This window comes from Bos indicus, chromosome 8 (assembly GCF_029378745.1).
Source record: "Bos indicus isolate NIAB-ARS_2022 breed Sahiwal x Tharparkar chromosome 8, NIAB-ARS_B.indTharparkar_mat_pri_1.0, whole genome shotgun sequence".
Classification (NCBI taxonomy): Eukaryota; Metazoa; Chordata; class Mammalia; order Artiodactyla; family Bovidae; genus Bos; species Bos indicus.
The window spans coordinates 63,423,114-63,444,950 of record NC_091767.1 but is presented as its reverse complement, the minus strand read 5'-3'; the positions used below and the strand labels follow the sequence as shown (position 1 = coordinate 63,444,950).

Sequence of the window (21,837 nt, the reverse complement as noted above, 5' to 3'; positions counted from 1 at the left end):
TTAGGACGGCCCATCATTACCTGGCAGGGCTGTTTGGTGGCCACAGGGCCTGAGACCTACTAGAGGTCTACTAGAGGCAAAAAAAAAAAAATGAAAAGCAAGGCGACCAAGTCAACTGAAAGTGTGTTCAGTCACTCTACAGCCAGTTATGGACGTCCTTTATACATCAGGCACTGTGCTCAGCACTGGGGACCCTGGGAAGAGCAGACACCACACCCCACACCACCCCAAAACTCCCTATTTGGCAACGGAGACAGACAAAGATTCTAGCAGCTTGTTAAAGGTCAGTGTCCCACAATCTCAGCTCTTCTGAACGTGGGAATGCTGAAATGGAGGCCCGGAGGCTCCTCTGCAGTTGCTGTAGACATTAGATGCTATATTTAAGCCCAGTCCACCTCCCTTGCAGGAGAGCCTTTTAGACCCTCACTCAAAACCCGTGTACTTTTTTTCTGCGCATGTGTTTAACAATCCCTGCTTTCCATAGCAATTTAAAAGCAGCAGATTCGGAGTGGGGAGAGGGATTTAATGACAGTGAAAGTGACAGCCTAGACCTGACAGTTGGGAAGGAGACAAACCCATCAAAAACGGATCAAAAGCTCCAAGAACAACAGTCTGGGGCCATTTGGTATTTGGACCGATCTTCCCTATGTTCAAAAGTATCACTGCCCATAGCCCAAACAATGGCTAATGTTCAGAATAAAGCCTTGAGTTACCAAAATGAGAATGGGATGAGAAGGAGCAGCTGAAATGTTCCTGCACATAGTCTTGGCCAAGCATGTACACATATTACCTCATTTATTATTGTTGTTATTATTTTATTGAAATATAGTTGATGTACAATGTTGTATTAGTTTCTGGTATACAGCAAAGGATTCAGTTATATATACATTTTTTCATATTCTTTTCCATTGTGGTTTATTATAGGATATTGAATATAGTTCCCTGTGCTATACAGTAGGAGCTTGTCATTTATCTGTTTTATATATACTAGTTTGTATTTGCTAATACCAAACTCCTAATTTATCCCTTCCCCCTTCCCCTTTGGGTAACCATAAGTTTATTTTCTATGTCTGTGAGTCTGTGTCTGTTTTATAAGTAAGTTCATTTGTATCATATTTCAGATTCCACATATAAGTGATATCATATGGTATTTTTCTTTGTCTGACATTTCACTATAGTATGAAATCTCTAGGTTCATCCATATTGCTGCAAATGGCCTTATTTTATTCATTTTTAGGGCTGAGTAATGTTCCATGTGGTACACATGGTATATCTGTACCACATCTTTTTTTTTTCGATGTTGAGTCACATCATGATTTTTATATTATTAAAACTGTGATGTAAGAATTAAAAGTGAAGGGTTTTTTTTAATTTATTTATTTTAGTTGGAGGCTAATTACTTTACAATATTGTAGTGATTTTTGCCATACATTGATATGAATCAGCCATGGGTTTACATGTGTTCCCCATCCTGAACCCCCCTCCCACCTTCCTCCCCATCCCATCCCTCTGGGTCATCCCAGTGCACCAGCCCTGAGCACCCTGTCTCATGCAATGAACCTGGACTGGCGATCAATTTCATATATGATAATATACATGTTTCAATGCTATTCTCTCAGATCATCCCACCCTTGCCTTCTCCCACACAGTCCAAAAGACTGTTCTATACATCTGTGTCTCTGTTGCTGTCTCGCATACAGGGTTATCATTACCATCTTTCTAAATTCCATATATATGTGTTAGTATACTGTATACTGTTTTTCTTTCTGGCTTACTTCATTCTGTATAATAGGCTCCAGTTTCATCCACCTCATTAGAACTGATTCAAATGTATTCTTTTTAATGGCTGAGTAATATTTCATTGTGTATATATGTGTCACAGCTTTCTTATCCATTCATCTGCTGATGGACATCTAGGTTGCTTCCATGTCCTGGCTATTATAAACAGTGCTGCAGTGAACATTGGGGTATATGTCTCTTTCAGTTCTGGTTTCCTTGGTGTGTATGCCCAGCAGTGGGATTGCTGGGTCATATGGCAGTTCTATTTCCAGTTTTTTAAGGAATCTCCACCCTGTTCTCCATAGTGGCTGTACTAGTTTGCATTCCCACCAACAGTGTAAGAGGGTTCCCTTTTCTCCACACCCTCTCCAGCATTTATTGCTTGTAGATTTTTGGATAGCAGCCATTCTGACCGGCGTGAGATGGTACCTCATTGTGGTTTTGATTTGCATTTCTCTGATAATGAGTGATGTTGAGCATCTTTTCATGTGTTTGTTAGCCATCTGTATGTCTTCTTTGGAGAACTGTCTGTTTAGTTCTTTGGTCCATTTGTTGATTGGGTCATTTTTCTGGAATTGAGCTGCAGGAGTTGCTTATATATTTTTGAGATTAATTCTTTGTCAGTTGCTTCATTTGCTATTATTTTCTCCCATTCTGAAGGCTGTCTTTTCACCTTGCTTATAGTTTCCTTCATTGTGCAGAAGCTTTTAAGTTTAATTAGGTCCCATTTGTTTATTTTTTGCTTTTATTTCCAATACACTGGGAGGTGGATCATAGAGGATCCTGCTTTGATTTATGTCAGTGTTTTGCCTATGTTTTCCTCTAGGAGTTTTATAGTTTCTGATCTTACGTTTAGATCTTTAATCCATTTTGAGTTTATTTTTGTGTACAGTGTTAGAAAATGTTCTGGTTTCATTCTTTTACAAGTGGTTGACCAGTTTTCCCAGCACCACTTGTTAAAGAGATTGTCTTTTCCCCATTGTATATTCTTGCCTCCTTTGTCAAAGATAAGGTGTCCATAGGTGTGTGGATTTATCTCTGGGCTTTCTATTTTGTTCCATTGATCTATATTTCTGTCTTTGTGCCAGTACCATACTGTCTTGATGACTATAGCTTTATAGTAGAGCCTGAAGTCAGGCAGGTTGATTCCTCCAGTTCCATTCTTTCTCAAGGTTGCTTTGGCTATTTGAGGTTTTTTTGCATTTCCATACAAATTGTAAAATTATTTGTTCTAATTCTGTGAAAAATACCATTGGTAGCTTGATAGGGATTGCACTGAATCTATAGATTGCTTTGGGTGGTATACTCATTTTCACTATATTGATTCTTCCAATCCATGAACATGGTATATTCCTCCATCTATTTGTGTCCTCTTTGATTTCTTTCACCAGTGTTTTATACTTTTCTATATATAAGTCTTTTGTTTCTTTGGGTAGATATATTCCTAAGTATTTTATTCTTTTCGTTGCAATGGTGAATGGAATTGTTTCCTCAATTTCTCTTTCTGTTTTCTCATTGTTAGTGTATAGGAATGCAAAGGATTTCTGCAACTTTACTATATTCATTGATTAGCTCTAGTAATTTTCTGGTGGAGTCTTTAGGGTTTTCTATATAGAGGATCATGTCATCTGCAAACAGTGAGAGTTTTACTTCTTATTTTCCAATCTAGATTCCTTCTATTTCTTTTTCTGCTCTGATTGCTGTGGCCAAAACTTCCAAAACTATGTTGAATAGCAGTGATGAGAGTGGGCACCCTTGTCTTTTTCCTGACTTTAGGGGAAATGCTTTCAATTTTTCACCATTGAGGATAATGTTTGCTGTGGGTTTGTCATATATAGCTTTTATTATGTTGAGGTATGTTCCTTCTATTCCTGCTTTCTGGAAGGTTTTTATCATAAATGGATGTTTAATTTTGTCAAAGGCTTTCTCTATTATCTATTGAGATAATCGTATGGTGGTATATTACGTTGACTGATTTGTGAATATTGAAGAATCCTTGCATCCCTGGGATAAAGCCCACTTGGTCATGATGTATGATCTTTTTAATATGTTGTTGGATTCTGTTTGCTAGAATTTTGTTAAGGATTTTTGCATCTATATTCATCAGTGATATTGGCCTGTAGTTTTCTTTGTTTGTGGCATCTTTGTCTGATTTTGGTATTAGGATGATGTTGGCCTCATAGAATGGGTTTGGAAGTTTACCTTCCTCTGCAATTTTCTGGAAGAGTTTGAAAGGGATAGGTGTTAGCTCTTCTCTAAATTTTTGGTAGAATTCAGCTGTGAAGCCGTCTGGTCCTGGGCTTTTGTTTGCTGGAGTATTTCAGATTACAGTTTCAATTTCCATGCTTGTGATGGGTCTGTTAAGATTTTCTATTTCTTCCTGGTTCAGTTTTAGAAAGTTGTACTTTTCTAAGAATTTGTTCATTTCTTCCAAGTTGTCCATTTTATTGGCATATAGTTGCTGATAGTAGTCTCTTATGATCCTTTGTATTTCTGTGTTATCTGTTCTGATTTCTCCATTTTCATTTCTAATTTTGTTGATTTGATTCTTCTCCTTTGTTTCTTGATGAGTTTGGCTAATGGTGTGTCAATTTTATCTATCTTCTCAAAGAACCAGTGTTTAGCTTGTTGATTTTTGCTATGGTCTCTTTTGTTTCTTTTGCATTTATTTCTGTCCTAATTTTTAAGATTTCTTTCCTTCTACTAACCCTGGGGTTCTTCATTTCTTCCTTTTCTAGTTGCTTTAGATGTAGAGTTAGGTTATTTGTTTGACTTTTTTTCTTGTTTCTTGAGGTAAGCCTGTATTGCTATGAACCTTCCCCTTAGCACTGCTTTTACAGTGTCCCATAGGTTTTGGGTTGTTGTGTTTTCATTTTCATTCATTTCTATGCATATTTTGATTTTTTTTTATTTCTTCTATGATTTGTTGGTTATTCAGAAGTGTGTTGTTTAGCCTCCATGTGTTGAAATTTTTAATAGTTTTTTTCCTATAATTGAGATCTAATCTTATTCCATTGTGGTCAGAAAAGATGATTGGAATAATTTCAATTTTTTTTAATTTACCAAGGCTAGATTTATGGCTCAGGATGCGATGTATCCTGGAGAAGGTTCCATGTGCACTTGAGAAAAAGGTGAAATTCATTGTTTTGGGGTAAAATGTCCTGTAGATATCAATCAGGTCTAGCTGGTCCATTGTGTCATTTAAAGTTTGTGTTTCCTTGTTAACTTTCTGTTTAGTTGATCTATCCATAGGTGTGAATGGGGTATTAAAGTTTCCCACTATTATTATGTTATTGTTAATTTCCCCTTTCATACTTGTTAGCATTTGCCTTACATATTGCAGTGCTCCTATGTTGGGTGCATATATATTTATAATTGTTATATCTTCTTCTTGGATTGATTCTTTGATCATTATGTAGTGGCTTTCTTTGTCTCTTTTCACGGCCTTTATTTTAAATTCTATTTTATCTGATATGAGTATTGCTACTCCTGCTTTTTTTTGTCTCCATTTGCATGAAATATCTTTTTCCAGCCCTTCACTTTCAGTCTGTATGTGTCCCTTGTTTTGAGGTGGGTCTCTTGTAGACAGCATATATAGGGGTCTTGTTTTTGTATCCATTCAGCCAGTCTTTGTCTTTTGGTTGGGGCGTTCAACCCATTTACATTTAAGGTAATTATTGATAAGTATGGTCCCGTTGCCATTTACTTTGCTGTTTTGGGTTTGAGTTTATACACCCTTTCTGTGTTTCCTGTCTAGAGAAGATCCTTTAGCATTTGTTGAGGAGCTGGTTTGGTGGTGCTGAATTCTCTCAGCTTTTGCTTGTCTGTAAAGCTTTTGAATTCTCCTTCATATCTGAATGAGATCCTTGCTGGGTACAGTAATCTGGGTTATAGGGTTTTCTCTTTCGTCACTTTAAGTATGTCCTGCCATTTCCTTCTGGCTGCACCACATCTTTGTTACCCATTTACCTGTCTGGATATTTAGGTTACTTCCGTGTCTTGCCCATTGTAAATAAGTAGTACTGCTATGAACATAGGGGTTCTATGTATCCTTTATTTTATTCATTTGTTTTAAGCTTTAAGTTTTTATTTTATACAAAGAGTATAGTTGCTTTGCAATGTTGTGTTAGTTTATGCTGTACAGCAAAGTATTATCAGCTATATATATATATATATATATACATACATATACATATATAGGGGTGCATGTGTCTTTTCAAATTAGATTTTTCTCCAGATATATGCCCAGGACTGGATCATACCTTACCTGCTTCCTGGGAAATCTATATGTAGGTCAAAAAGCAACAGTTAGAACCGGACATGGAACAACAGACTGTTTCCAAATTGGGAAAAGAGTATGTCAAGGCTGTATATTGTCACTCTGCTTATTTAACTTCTATGCAGAGTACATCATGCGAAATACTGGGCTGGATGAAGCACAAGCTGGAATCAAGATTGCCAGGAGAAATATCAATAACCTCAGATATGCAGATGACACCAACCTTATGACAGAAAGTGAGAAGGAACTAAAGAGCCTCTTGACGAAAGTGAAAGAGGAGAGTGAAAAACTTGGCTTAAAACTCAACATTCAAAAAACTAAGATCATGGCATCTGGTCCCATCACTTCATGGCAAATAGATGGAGAAACAATGGAAACAGTGACAGACTTTTTTTCTTGGGCTCCAAAATCACTGCAGATGGTGACTGCAGCCATGAAATTAAAAGATGCTTGCTTCTTGGAAGAAAAGCTATGACCAACCTAGACAGCATATTAAAAAGCAGAGATATTACTTTGCTGACAAAGGTCCATCTAGTCAAAGCCATGGTTTTTCCAGTAGTCATGTATGGATGTGAGAGTTGGATCATAAAGAAAGCTGAGTGCAGAAGAATTGATGCTTTTGAACTGTGGTGTTGGAGAAGACTCTTGAGAGTCCCTTGGACTGCAAGGAGATCCAACCAGTCCATCCAAAAGGAAATCAATCCTGAATGTTCCTTGGAAGGACTGATGCTTAAGCTGAAACTCCAATACTTTGGCCACCTAACGCGAAGAACTGACTCAGATGAAAAGACCCTGATGCTGGGAAAGATTGAAAACAGAAGGAGAAGGGGATAACAGAGAATGAGATGGCTGGATGGTATCACCAACTCTATGGACATGAGCTTGAGCAAGCTCCGGGAGTTGATGATGTATAGGGAGGCATGGGGTCGCAAAGAGTCGGATACAACTGAGCGACTGAACTGAACTGATAACAATTCTATTTGTGTTTTTTTAAGGAACCTCCATACTATTTTCCATGGTGGCTGTGCCAATTTACATTCATACCAACAGTGTTAGAAAGTTCCGTTTTCTCCACATTCTCTCCAGCATTTATTATTTGTAGATATTGTAAATATAATGTTGTTTGTATTTTAGTGATGACCATTCTAACCATGTGATGTGAAATCTTATTGTTTTGATTCACATTTCTCTAACAACTAGTGATGTTTAGCATCTTTTCATTTGCCTATTGGCCATTTGTATGTCTTCTTTGGAGAAATGTCTATTTAGATCTTCTGCCCATTTTTGATTAGGTTGCTTTTTTGTTCCTCATTTAATTTCTACACCAACCCAATGAGATGGGCTTTGCTTTCCAAAGGCTACAGGTGAGAAAAGCAAGATCCGAGGAGTTATGGGCCAGATTACCCAGATGCTATGTGGCACAGAATTGGCTTGACTATAGTCTTCTTTTCCCCAGGAGATCAGTGGAAAAAATTTTATCTTCATCAAAATTGACTAATGTTCTTAACAAAATATGTTGTCATTCAAATGGACTGAGCTTCTGTGGAAAATTCACTCACAAGGAACACCTAATAGAACAGTGGCAGGTCAAACAGCTATCACAGCAGATTCCTGGGATGCTGCTTCCAAATGATCACCTGGTCTTTGATCTCAGCTGCTGCTGCTGCTGCTGCTAAGTCGCTTCAGTCGTGTCTGACTGTTCAACCCCATAGACGGCAGCCCACCAGGCTCCCCTGTCCCTGGGATTCTCCAGGCAAGAACACTGGAGTGGGTTGCCATTGCCTTCTCCAGTGCATGAAAGTGAAAAGTTAAAGTGAAGTCGCGCAGTCGTGTCCGACTCTTCGCAACCCCATGGACTGCAGCCTACCAGGCTCCTCCGTCCATGGCATTTTCCAGGCAAGAGTACTGGAGTGGGGTGCCATTGCCTTCTCCGTTCCTTCTCCAGAGAGGAATGCAAATCTGCCTTTGTGTCTGATGAAAAGGCCTCCTCATGTTGTCTCTCTGTCTATTGGCTCTTACTTACCATATATTCTTAATAGGTGGGGCTATCTTGCCTCACCTTTTAAGATTGAGAAAACTTAATTCCCTGGTGGCCTGGTGGTTAAGGATCCTGGGCTTTCACTGCTATGGCCCCGGTTCAATCCTTGGTTGGGGAACTGAGATCTCACAAGCTGAGTGATGTGGCCAAAATAAGAAAAGATTAAGAAAGATTCAGAAAAGTTTTACTTTGTTTTACTAAGAATGGAAGGAAATTAAAACCAAAAAAAAAAAAAAAAACCATTGACTTTGGGTCTTGTCCTCTTGACTTAACTGAATGTGTTTGGGCAAATGCCTCAATCTGTAAGACTCAATTTCTTTGTCTATAAAATAGAGATAATAGCATACACGTCATAGGGCTATTGTGAGAATAAAATAAGATACTGTATATAAATGACCAAGCGCATAATAGGGGTTCAATATATGTGAGTTCCTCTCTGCCAGTGAAAGGTGAGAGTTGTGAAGTCTCCCATGTTTTGAGTGAGTGAGTGCTAAGTTGCTTCAATCATGTCTGACTCTTTGCGACCTTATGGACTGTAGCCCACCAGGCTCCTCTGTCCTTGGGATTTCCCAGGCAAGAATACTGGACTGGGTTGCCATTTACTGCTCCAGGGGATCTTCCTGACCCAAGGGTTGAACCCGCATCTCCTGTGGCTCTTCAATTGCAGGATTCTTTACTATGACACAAGGGAATCCCCCTCACAGGTTTGACCACTGATTAAATAACCTGGAATCATTGGAATGACTCTTTTGTTCAGAGGTTTAGCCCCCAGCCAGGATCTGGGATTATCTTTAGAAAACAAACAAAAAAAAAGTTTCTGTGGGCTAACCCCCATTTATTAGAGGGGAGCCCAGGTGGCTGCCTTCTTTTGTGGAACTGCAGTTTTGTTATGTGATTGTAATATAAGGGCTGTGTTTTTCTACAACAGCTTTGATTGGGGCAAGAGTATAATGTAGTTGCTGGGAAAATGACTACGATCTGAGGCTGCATCATGAAAAGTACAGTGTCTAGAATGAGGGAGGTGAAAGTTCCGTATCACTGGAGGATTCTAGAGAACAGGAAATGTGATCATTGACTTGAGATAGTTGAAGAGCTGTTTTATGAAACAGTCTCAGTTTACTCTGGAGTCTTCACTGAATCAATGAATAGAGGCCATGGAGATGGAATCTGAGCTTAAGTTAAGGAACAAATATTCTAATTCACCTTTACCCCCAAGCAGATGCTGCACACTCCAGGCTGGGCTTTTTCGGGTGTTGAGAGAATTTTAGAATTGCCTCCCCAGATGTAGGGATGAAAGGAACACTCCTGCTTATCATGGACTTGATAATAACTGTTCTGTACCAGACAGAATAGGGGCTCTAGCCCACCTTTCTGGGCAGACCCTGGCCTAGCATGCTACAGCCTAAGTGGAGGGCAACCAAAACCTCCCAGGCATCCAGAACCATCCTACAGGCTCCTCTCTCCACACCCTCTTGGCCTCTATGCTGTCTTTCTTGTAAGTCAAGGAACATAAAGGATGTAACATGAATTGTTTTCCCCATGTGTGCTCCTAACATAGGTAACTCCCCAGGAATGAATTGCTGGATTGTTTTAGGCTCACATTTTAAAAGTATGCAGTTCATTACAGCACACCTAGAGCATTTGCATAACCATCACTCTGTAGTCACATCCGGGCGTTTTGATTCCTGAGAGGGCTGTGAGCTCTACTCAAAAACTCCATTCTGGACTCAGCTTTGATGGAATGTGACATTCCTACACTTTGGGACTTTCTGGGTGCATATAAGCTATCAAAAAGCATGTTTTTCCTGATGTAAAATCATCACAGTAAGAATTAAAGCCAAGTGGGGGTGTATGAGAACAGTCTGACAATTTTTTGCTTAAATGGGAGTTAGGCAGTGTGGCTTTGCAGCATAAGAGGAGGAGACCTAGGTTCCAGACTCTATGACCTTGCAAAAGTGACTTTCCCTCTCTGGTTCCCAATTTCTTCATCTCTAAAATGAGGTTAAATAAACTTTGCCCAGACCATCTCAAATGGTGAACATGAAGAACCAATAAGATGGGCGTAAAGCATATAAATATAAGGGACTTTTTTTAGGATCTGGATTTATGCCCACCATGCTTTGGGTAAAGATTCAGAGGGATGTTCAGTTTGCCAAGTGGCATCTTACATAAGTTGCATGCTTACATTAAATTTTCTTGGCCCCCTTGCAAAATTGTTCCCCCCTGAGTTATATTTTAAGATTATGATCCCAGCTTTTCGTAAAAATCTATACAAAAATAGCCTTATGAAATCTGTTTGTTGTGGGGACACTGTTGATACCATGCTAGCTAATTTGACAGTATCCTCCATATGAGGCTTTTTTTTTTTTTTAGGGATTAAAGCCTAGAAAACATTTTGCGTCCTTGAGAGACTGGTGTTTTTTCTCCTTAGTGAAAGTGAGAGCTCTGTAATTAATATCATTGCCCTTTTCTCTTGGGCTGCCAGGAAGGTCATCACCTATAGCGTTGGAACCTTCGGTGGTCTCATCTATCCTCTGTTCCCTTTACCTCCAGTAGTGTTAGTCACTTAGTCGTGTCCTACTCTTTGTGGATCTATGGACTGTAGCCCGCCGGGCTCCTCTTTTCTTGGGTATTCTCCAGGCAAGAATACTGGAATGGGTTGCCATGCCCTCCTCCAGGGGATCTTCCCCACACAGGGATTGAACCCGGGTCTCCTGCACTGCAGGCAAATTCTTATTTGTTATTGTTGTTGTTCAGTCGCCAAGTCATGTCCGACCCCATGGACTGCAGCACACCAGGCTCCTCTGTCCATGGAATTCTCCAAGCACAAATACTGGAGTGGGTAGACTCCAGGGGATCTACCTGGAGGGATCTACCTTCTCCAGGGGATCTTCCTGACCCAGGAAGATACCACCAATAAGCATATTACCTCCAGTAAGCATATTATAATTTATATTTTCCCAAGCACTTACGTTTTCATTTTTATTCAGTGTTTTATTATTTTAGTATACGTTTCCTATAAACTACCTTGGATACCTTGAGAGATGATGATGAGGAGACCAAGCAAGTAATGGAGAAATTAACAAATCCTCTGGTATGAGGAAGCCCGAGTCCCCCCACCCCTCCACCCCTACCTTTCCCACAGGTTTCAAAGCTTTGAAAAAAATGTTTGTCTCTTGGTGCCTTCATGATCAACCCATCTCTTGCAGGCATATGAGGAGAATATGTATGGGAGCAAATACCAGTGGATCATCCCAGGTTGGTATGAGCCTTCCTGGTGGGAGCAGGTGCACGCAGAAGCCAACTCCTCCCGTTGTCTCCGGAAGCATCTGCTTGCTGCCATGGAGGGCTACATCGGCGTGGACTTTGAGCCCCTGAGCTCCAAGCAGATCAAGACCATCTCTGGGAAGGTCAGTGCCATGTTGTCCAGTGATGTCTGCAGAAAGTGCCCAGATCTTGTTCTGGCCTTTGCTGTGTGATTTTGAGCAAATCATTTGACCTCTCTGAGGCTCTATTTGTTATTTGTTATAGGAGTATAAACAAATCTTGTATTTGTTAAAGGAGTATATCTGGCTGTCTCCCTCTTCTAGGGAATTGTGGGAATCAAATGAGGTAAGGGTGCTTTCTAAGCACATAACATGGTGTAAGGGATGGAGTCATGACTGTTATAGTACCAACTGCAGGCATTGACTTTCAGACGAGACCACCATTTCATCCCCTGTACCCTCTGACCTGGAATGTCATTTCTCAGTCTCATTGATGCTCCTGTCAGCCTGGAGGAGAAAAATAACCCCTCAAGTAGACTTGGGGAAACAGGTACTGAAGACCAGAAAGACTGGTCCAAACCCCAGTTTTGCCACTTACCAGATGTGTGACATTGAGCTTGAGTTTTCTGAGCTGCTGTTTTTTTCATCTGTATCGTGGCAGTGCAAATATCCTCCTCTGGGGTCAAAAGGAGGACTGGTTGGCAGGTTGTGCAATGTGGCTGGCATGATGCCCAGCACCTTGTGCTGTCATAGCTGGGAGGAGGACCTTGGCAGGGTGCTTACGTCCTCAGGCCTCCACTAGGGATGTTCCCATTAGGGATGACTAACCCCTGGCATGCTTTTATCATAGGTCTGTGAGAGAACAGGTAGCATGGTGTATGTAAAAGTATTTCCAAAGTGTACTATTCTCTATCATTGAGAGCATTATCAAGAATTGGATGGTGACAGCCCCAGTGACGATGGCAACATCCATCTCTCAATTCTAACCACCAGCCAAAGTTTAGTACAGCAGGGCACATGATTCTTTTCTGTCTCCTCTGATCTCAGATTTTTAAATCCTCCACCCACCTTCAATTTCACTTAAAGAATCAGTTTCATAATAAAGTAAATATATATAATATATATTTATTTAGTTTTATCCATTATTTATTCTCAATCAGAGCCAATACTACAAGAATGATTTATTGATTTGTCCAAAAATGGCAAATCATTAGGACACATTTTATAAGCAGCTCTTTAAATCATGTGGCACCTGAGAGGGTCTGGAAAAACATTCTGGGTAGAAAATGTTGAAAGAAGTATTTTCATGCCTCAGTCAGTGACCATATAAAGTGTTGGGACATGCTGAATAATGAGTAGAAACAACTTATTTTTATTTCAGTAAATGTTATTTTTAAAGGTGTTGAAGTTTGCAGTTTATTAGAGAAGATTCTTGGGTCCAGGGATACCCTATACTTTAATCTAAAAATAGTATAAAATTTGAGGAAAGTACAAAAACAAAGAAGAAATTTCCACGCAGGCAGACAGTATAATAATTAAAAAGAGAAACTTAAGGAAGACTAAAGATGAAAATGATTACACATGAGATCTGTGAAGCTAAGTGGGGGTAAGGGCTATGAGATGCCCCAAGGGCTGCAAATGTCATTCCAAGGAGCGTGAATGCTACCTAGGCATGGATGTAGAAATGCACAGGAATGCATTTTGGGAAGATCATTTTTTTGCAGTGTTTTTTGGAATAAACATTTTTACTTTATAACATCTTCCAAAAAGCATTAGTTGCTCAGTCGTGTCCAACTCTTTGCGACCCCATGGACTGTAATCTGCCACGCTCCTCTGTCCATGGAATTCTCCGGGCAAGAATACTGGAGCAGGTTGCCATACCCTTCTCCAGGGGATCTTTCCAACCCAGAACTGAACCCAGATATCCAGCACTGAAGGCATATTCTTTACCATTTGAGCCTCCTGGGAATCTTAACACCTCCCAAGCCACTGGCTTTACTTTTTAATTTAAAATTTTTAAATTTGGGGCCAGTGAGGAGTCTGAGGCTTTCCAGGTGGCACTAGTGGTAAAGAACCCACCTGCCAATGCAGGAGACATAAGAGGGTTTGATCCCTGGGTCGGGAAGATCCCCTGGAGGAGGGCATGGCAACCCACTCCAGTATTCTTGCCTGGAGAATCCCATGGACAGAGGAGACTGGCGGGCTGTAGTCCATAGGGTTGCAGAGAGTCAGACACGACTGAAGCCACTTAGCATGCACACACGAAGAGGCTGACCTCATCCCCATATCACTATACACATGAATGGGCACCTTGGAGCTACTCCTGGGGCTCTTCACTTCACCCACAGTGTGGGTTACCCACTCCTGGGTGTCCCCAGATGGAGCAATGCCATCAGGAGCAGAGCCAGGCAGCCTTCCTGCTTGGGGCAGCTCTGAAATTCCAGATGACCCAGCCCCTGTCCCACAGTCACTGAGGCAAGAGGCAGCATTTCTTACAATCTTAAGGTTGAAAGATTGAAGTTACACAGGGAAATTTTCAGCCTCTTTGCCTCTGGGATTCTGGGTTTAGGGCTCTCCTGACAGGCTTCCCTGGTAGCTCAGGGGTAAATAATCTGCCTGCCAATGCAGGAGACTCCAGTTTGATCTCTGGATCGGGAAGCTCCCCGGGAGAAAGAAATGGCAACCCACTCCGGTATTCTTGCCTGGGAAGTCCCAAGGATAGAGGAGCCTGGTGGGTTACAGTCCATGGGGTCACAAATACATGACTTAGCGACTAAACAACAACAATGGGTCACGTAGACCAGCCTCCCATCAGACTCTCAGATCCTTCCAGTGGCACAGGACTTACAACTGATCCCCTAATTTTCCCCACTGGCCCCTCTGGGCCTCCACAGGTCCTGTTGGCAACCACCATATCCCTGTAGGCATTCCTTGTCCCTCAAGGGCCCACCCATCCAGTTGTAACTCATAGTTCCAGGGCCAGGTCTAAGGGTAGAATTTAAGGGGGTGCCAAGGACCTCAGTGGGAAAATCAAATATCAAAATGTTAAATAAAGACAGGATCCACAAGGTCACCATTAGGGTGAACTGATTTGAGTCACATAATTACAGAAACACATCTTGTCTTTATTTAAATTTTTGCTTATCATGGATTTTTTTTTGCATTCATTTTGATTTTTTTTTATAACCTTGATTACTGAGGTTTTGGGCCACTTCTTCCTTTTGCTTCTGAAGGGAAGCCTTCACTCACCTCCCCTTGGCCCTTGCCCTGCACAGATAGTGTTTGTCAGGCCCCTTCCCATGCTCAGCCCATTCTCTGTACTTGATCGTGTTGAATGCTCTCTCAACAGGGTGTGGGGCCCAGAGTTAATGAGGCATTCCTATTTGTGGTCTGACCACAAGCCAACTTCCCCAACCAACCCTCAAGAATATATGGCTCAAGAAAGTTCTAGAAAGTCATGAAATAGTTCTTGAATTTGGTTTTGTGGTATATGTGACTGCTGGGGACCTTGGTCAGCATGGCACAGGCTCTTGGGTAAGTACCTGTATTCTGGGGTCTGTCAGTATCCATAAAACAAGCAAACACTTATAGAACCAAGTCAGTGGACTCTTCCACCGTCACTGTTTACACACAGAAAAGCTGAGGAGCAAAAAGGGGAATAGCACACCCAGGATCCTTGTAGTGGGTTAAACAGGAACAGTGGCCCCTAAAAGGATATATCCGGTTCCTAACACTTAGAACTTGTGACGTGACCTTATTTAGGGAAAGAGTCTTTATGGATGTAATTAATTTAAGGCTCTTGAGATGAGATTATCCTAGACTACCTGCAGACGTGCATGCTAAGTTGCTTCAGTCGTGTCCAACTCTGTGCAACTGCATGGATTGTAGCCCTCGGGCTCCTCTGTCCATGGCATTCTCCAGGCAAGAGTACTAGAGTGGGTTGCCATTTCCTTCTCCGGGGGATCTTCCCAACCCAAGGATCGAACCTGCATCTCTTGTATCTTCTGCACTGGCAGGAAGGTTCTTTACACTAGCGCCACCACCTGAAAGTGAAAGTGAAGTTGCTCAGTCGTGTCTGACTCTTTGCAACCCCGTGGACCGTAGCCCACCAGGCTCCTCCGTCCATGGGATTCTCCAGGCCAGAATACTGGAGTGGGTTGCCATATGACAAATATTCTTATAAAGAAAAGGCAGAGGAGGTTTGCTATTTGGAGAAGATCATGTGAAGATGGAGCCAGAGATTGGAATTACAAGACAAGGAACTCCAAGGATTTCTGGAAGCCTCTAGAATCTAGAAGAAAGGCATGAAATGGATTCCCCTTGGAGCTTCCAGAGGGAACCAACGCTGCCAGCACCTTAGTTTCAGTCTTCTGGCCTCTATAACTGTGAGCCAATAAGTTTCTGTTTAAACCACCGAGTTTGTGGAAATTTATTATGGCTACCCCAGGACACTGATAATGTCACCCAGCAGGTCAGGGACAGATCCAGGGACTGGAAACCAGGACTGCTAAATTCCCACTCACTGCCCCTTGCCCTCTACCATGCTCTTCCTCTCAACTTGGGACATGCCTAGGAGCAGAGCACATCCAAGTTGGCCCTTTTTGTGATGTCTTAGTGGGCCTGTTATTAAGTGGCAGAACAGGACAGCATAAGTCTAGTAATCAGGAGATTTAGTGCCTCCATCTGCCACCTCAGCTAGACCCTCACTATCCCTGGGCCTCAGTTTCCTCAAATGAAAATGAGAGATTTGGACCATATAACTCCTAGCATCCTTTCACAGTAAAATTCTCTGACTCTGTGTAGGTATGATATTGAGTTACTACAGTGAGCTGTGTGATATGGTTATAATGTTAAACTCTGGAACCCCCAGGATAGAGGTGACCCATGATAAAGTCACAGAATCGGGTGGAATAGTGGGCCCTCCTGGAATGCATTCTCTGCAGTTCTCTCTTCCATATGCCTGTCTCTAGTGCCAAGCTGCCCCAGCTTGTTCATTGGCATCCAGGAGATTTCTGGGAGGAGGAATAACAAGGTCTCCCTCCCCAGCACATTCATCAGTCCCTGCCAGTTGGAATTTCCAGTGATGGGACAACTGCAGACCTTTGGGCTTCCCCAAGCACGTTCAGAGTTCAATTTTCCAGAACCTCCCGTAAATAGCTTCTGGATACTTGATTTGGCTATCATGTCTCTTTCTCCTTGTTAAAGTTCCCCATCACCACTCTATTCCCCTAAAGTGACTCTGTTGACATTGGTGATTTCCAGTGTCAGCTTTCACTTTTCAATGTCCCATTGGGATTGTTTCCACTGTAAGTATTTATAATTTTTGTATAAAATTCCAGTGATGGCTTAGCCTCTCCAATAAGGACATTCTTCCCTGTTACCATTCTCCTGCTGAGATACACAGAGTTGGGCCAAGGCACCAGATGGAAGTGTTCACAGAACCCTGGAATCAGTGGGAACCTCAGAAGTGGCACCAACCCTCCACCAAAGGCACAGGCTCTTTCTTTGGAAGATTTCTGTAATGTTTTCCAGCAAGAAACTTCTGTGACCACCCACGACTGTTTATCCAACACAGCAGAACAAAAGGAAACAGAGATCTAATGAGTCCTCAAATTAGAGCAATGACCTGGGAAAAGCTGCACACATCTCTTTGTCACTGCCCTGGGAGCTCCATAACAAAGAACCTGGGGCTTTTAGGAAGCTCTGGGCTCTAGAGAGGAGGATGAGAAGGTGATATGGAAAAGTAGAGATGCTCCCCAGGGAGTCAAGCTTTATGACGCTGCTGCCTCTGCCCCCACCTTCCCCACAAAGCTCCTGTTACCGGCTACTTCCCTAGATATTCACATCCCTGGGAGACGGGCAGTGTGGCAAAGGAACATGGGCTCAGGAGGAAAGGTGTGGTGTGGCCGGTAGTTGTTCATGCAACATCCTTAGCCCTTCTTCCTCTTCAGTAGCATAACTCTGATTTTTAACTGGGTATGTTGCCACTCATCTGAAAATATACATTTCCCAGCCTCCCATGTAGCTAGATAGAGCCAGGATTCTAAGTCTAACCAGTGAGATTTAAGTAGAAGTATTATACAAGACTTCTAAAAGCCTACTTTAGAGGAGAGCTTACCCTTCTTTCTTCTCCTCTGTATTGGTTGAAATATGGATGAGATGGCTGGAGTTATAGCAGCCATTTTGTATCAACAGGTGACCTTGAGAAGGAAACTTTACGATCAGTTCAGTTCAGTTCAGTCGCTCAGTCATGTCCGACTCTTTGTGACCCCATGAACTGCAGCACGCCAGGCCTCCCTTTCCGTCACCAACTCCTGGAGTTCACTCAGACTCACGTCCATCGAGTCAGTGATGCCATCCAGACATCTCATCCTCTGTCGTCCCCTTCTCCTCCTGCCCCCAATCCCTCCCAGCATCAGAGTCTTTTCCAATGAGTCAGCTCTTCGCATGAGGTGGCCATAGTACTGGAGTTTCAGCTTTAGCATCATTCCTTCCAAAGAAATCCCAGGGCTGATCTCCTTCAGAATGGACTGGTTGGATCTCCTTGCAGTCCAAGGGACTCTCAAGAGTCTTCTCCAACACCACAGTTCAAAAGCATCAATTCTTCAGTGCTCAGCTTTAGGATAGCGGGGCATAAAGATAAGAGCCTCAGTCTCTGGTTACACTGTGGAGTTGCCGTAGAAGCTCTGCACTACCTACCCATGGACAACTTTTACTTGAGAGACAAACTATTTCATTTAAGTCACCAATAATTTTTTGTCTGTTATATTATATAACTGAACCTAATCAACAGTGATACAGTGACATTGGGCAAGTCATTTGGCCTTTCTCAAATTGTTTCTGATTATGCTGGAGTAATATGTCTTTTACAGATTTAGAAGGATTACATGAAGTAATACAGAGGAAAATACCTTGCTAAGTGCCAAGCACACAATAGGTGCTCAACAAATTGTAGTTCTCTTCCTTCATCAGTGCAGCAGCCTTGAAGTCAGGAGAAAGGAGTAATGAGTCAATTTATATGCACAAACCTTTTCTGGTTTGTTGTTGGAATTTTACTGATTGTATAGACTGATTTAGGAAAAACTGATATCTTTGTAATATAGAGTCTTTCCATCCATTCAATTTCCCTCAGAAATCTTTTGTGTGGAATTTTTGCATGTTTTTTATTTGATTTATTTATAGGTATTTGATGTATTTTAGTGAATATATGTGCACAGTACTGTTGGGTGCACACTTAGGGGTGGAATTTCTGAGTCACAGAGAATCCATATGCTCAGCTATAATAGACACTGCCAAGCAGATTTCTAAAGTGGTTGTACCAATTTACACACCCACTGGCAGAGATTGCAAGTTTCATTTGGTTCACACACTCACCAACTTTTGGCGTTGTTAGCCTTTAAATTTTAGCCAATCTAGTGGATGAGTAGTGGTATCTTATTTTTATTTTAATTTACATTTCTTTGATAAGTAATGAAGTTGTTGATCTTTTCATATTATTATTGGCCATTTTGATATTCTCTTTTATAAATTGACTATTCAAGTCTTTTGCCCATTTTTCCACTTGGATTCTCTGCATGTTTCTCACTGATTTGTAAAAGTTCTTTTTGTATTCTGGGTATGAATTCTTAGACAGTTATATTTATTACTTACATCATGTGTGTCTTATTTAAGCAACTTTGCCCACCCAAGCTCATGAAGATATTTTTCTATCTTGTCTTTGAGAAGTTTGTTTTACCTTTCACTTTTAGATATAGAAATCACGTGAAACTGATTTTATGTAACATCTGAGGTGGGCTTCCCTGGTGACTCAGACAGTAAAGAATTTGCCTGCAATGTGGGAGACCAGGGTTCGATCCCTGGTTTGGGAAGATCCCCCTGGAGAAGGGAATGGCTACCCACTCCGGTATTCTTGGGGCTTCCCTGGTGGCTCAGACAGTAAAGAATCTGTCTGCAATGCAGGAGAACCAGGTTCCATCCCTGGGTCAGGAAGATCCCGTGGAGAAGGGAATGGCTGCCCAGTCCAGTATTCTTGCCTGGAGAATTCCATGGACGGAGGTGCCTGGCAGGCTACCGTGCATGGTGTCGCAAAGAGTCAGACACGACTGAAATGCCTTAGCTTCAGTGTGTGTAGATCTCTTTCTGGACTTTCTGTTCTCTTCCACTGGTCTGTTTGCCTATCCTTTAACCAATACCACACTGCCTTAATAATTGAAGATTTTTAAGACCTGATGACTGGTAATGTTAAGTCCCTCATCTTTGTTCTTCTAGAAGGTTTTCTTGGATGTCCTTGAACCTGATGTCATGTTTCATTTAGATCTACTCATATATTTACACTTTTCATTACTTCTTATTCCTCCCTTCATTTCTGTTCTGTTTATGATCATTTTCTTTCTGCCTATAGAACTTCTCTTGGTCTTTCTTTTAAAGAAAGAAAAGATGTTTTTTGGTTTTGCTGGAGACACATTCTCTCAGTTTCTGATTGTCTAAAGTTTTCTTTCACCTTAATATTGAGAGATATATTAATTAGGTGTAGAATTCTAGGTGGTCTTTTGTGTTCTTTTAGCACTTTCAGAGGTCATTTCTGAAATGTCTTGTCTTCTGGAATCCCTTGTTTCTGTTAAATCAGCCATCAGACTAATTGTTGCTCTTTTGAAGATAATGCATCCTTTTTTTTTCTCTAACTGCTTTTAAGATTTTATCTTTGCTTGACTCTTCAGCAGTTTTATATGCTGTGCTGAAGTATGGTTTTGTTTGGTTTTATCTTGGTTGGAGTTTAAGCATAATGGAACTTCATGAATCAGTGGATTGATATGTATTGGGGGAAATTCTAGGAAAATATCCCTTAAATAATGCTTCTACCTTTTTAACCTTTTCTCACATTTTAGGACACCAGTCATACATGTGCTATACATTTTCAACACATTCCATATATCTCTTATGTTTATTGCTTATTTTCTGTCCTTTTTCCCCTCCCTGTGCCTCAGGCTGAATATTTACTACTAACATTTCTTCAGTTCACTAACCTACTTTCTGCTGTGTCTAATATACTGTTTCATCCATCTATTAAGTTCTTAGTTTCATTTGTTGTATTAATATTTTAAAATTTTTAGGATTTTAGTTTTATTCTTTTTTTTCTTTCTTTGCTCCCTGTTTTCTGGTGATATTCTGTATCTTTTGTCTATTTTCTTGAACATATAAACCTGCTACATTAAAGTCCAGGCCTAATAAATTCAAGATATGAACCACCTGTAGATCTGCTTTGTTGCCTATTTTTCTTCTTTCCTTTCTTTCTTCCTTCTTTTTTTTTTTAAGATTTGATCCTATTACCTGGTATACCTAGTAAGTTTAATTAATTGAATTCGGTATGAAAAATGAAAGAAGCTACAGGTGGCATTATCTTTCTTCAGAGAAGATTTTTCTCTTTGAGCAAACAGAATAGGGGCAGTTCACTTTATCCAGTCAAGAACTGAGATGATTCCAGGCTTCGCTTTAGTTTTCATAATATCTGGTCTGTTTTGGTTTGACTTTATTCCTATCTGTCCTTTGACATTCTAGACTAAAATCCTGGGATGTTTACTGGCCCTGGATTCCAACTTTTGTTCCTAATGTCCTGAGACTTTAAACATACCTGCTTGTGTTCTTATCCCCTTAGCCACCACTTTTCACTTGGCCTCTCATCCTCCTTGTTTTATGCAGCTTGTGCTGTGCTTAGTTACTCAGTCATATCCGACTCTGCGACCCCGTGGACTGTAGCCCGCCAGACTCCTCCGTCCATGGGTATTCTCCGGGCAAGAATACTGGAGTGATTTGCCATGCCATCCTCCTTATGCAGCTTGAGTAAGTGAGTGAGTGAAGTCACTCAGTCGTGTCCGACTCTGCGACCCCATGGACTGTAGCCTACCAGGCTCCCCCCTCCATGGGATTCTCCAGGCAAGAATACTGGAGTGGGTTGCCATTTCCTTCTCCTGGGATCCAACCCAGGTCTCCTGAATTCCAGGCAGACACTTGAACCTCTGAGCCACCAGGGAAGCCCCTTATGCAGCTTAGTTATCACCAAATATCACAAGTGCAGATGTCAGTGTGCATACTGGTATCCTGTGGTTCCTCTTTCTCTGAGACCTTGGCCCTATAAGCCTTGCCACCCTGATAACCCTGAACTATAGTTTTTTGTCTTCCCATCTCTGAGGGACTGATGAAAACACTGATCCACTGTTTTCTGTTCCTACAACTGGCCTTCCCACTTGCAGATCAACAAATGCCTCCAGGGGAAGCAGCGAAGAATGTTGGACTCTTCTCAAAACATTTCTCTTCCCTCCAGGATCTTGGTTCTTCAAGTCCTAGATGTCCTGGTCGCTTTCTGATACCTTTGGATAGCTATATTTATATTTTATTCTGCTTTCCTTAATGTTTTTCATGGGAGCTTTAGTCTCATATAACCTATTTTGTCATAGATTGGATGTCTGAACTGAGACTGT

General features: G+C 41.4%; 1 protein-coding gene across 1 annotated transcript in view; it reads left to right on the top strand.

Moving 5' to 3' along the window:
• GABBR2 (gamma-aminobutyric acid type B receptor subunit 2) overlaps nt 1-21,837 on the top strand; it is a 369,209-nt gene that overhangs the window by 203,664 nt on the left and 143,708 nt on the right. Inside the window, exon 6 of the mRNA XM_070794811.1 lies at nt 11,306-11,506. Coding sequence (XP_070650912.1) covers nt 11,306-11,506 — 201 coding nt within the window. The remainder of the gene's footprint in view (nt 1-11,305; nt 11,507-21,837) is intronic.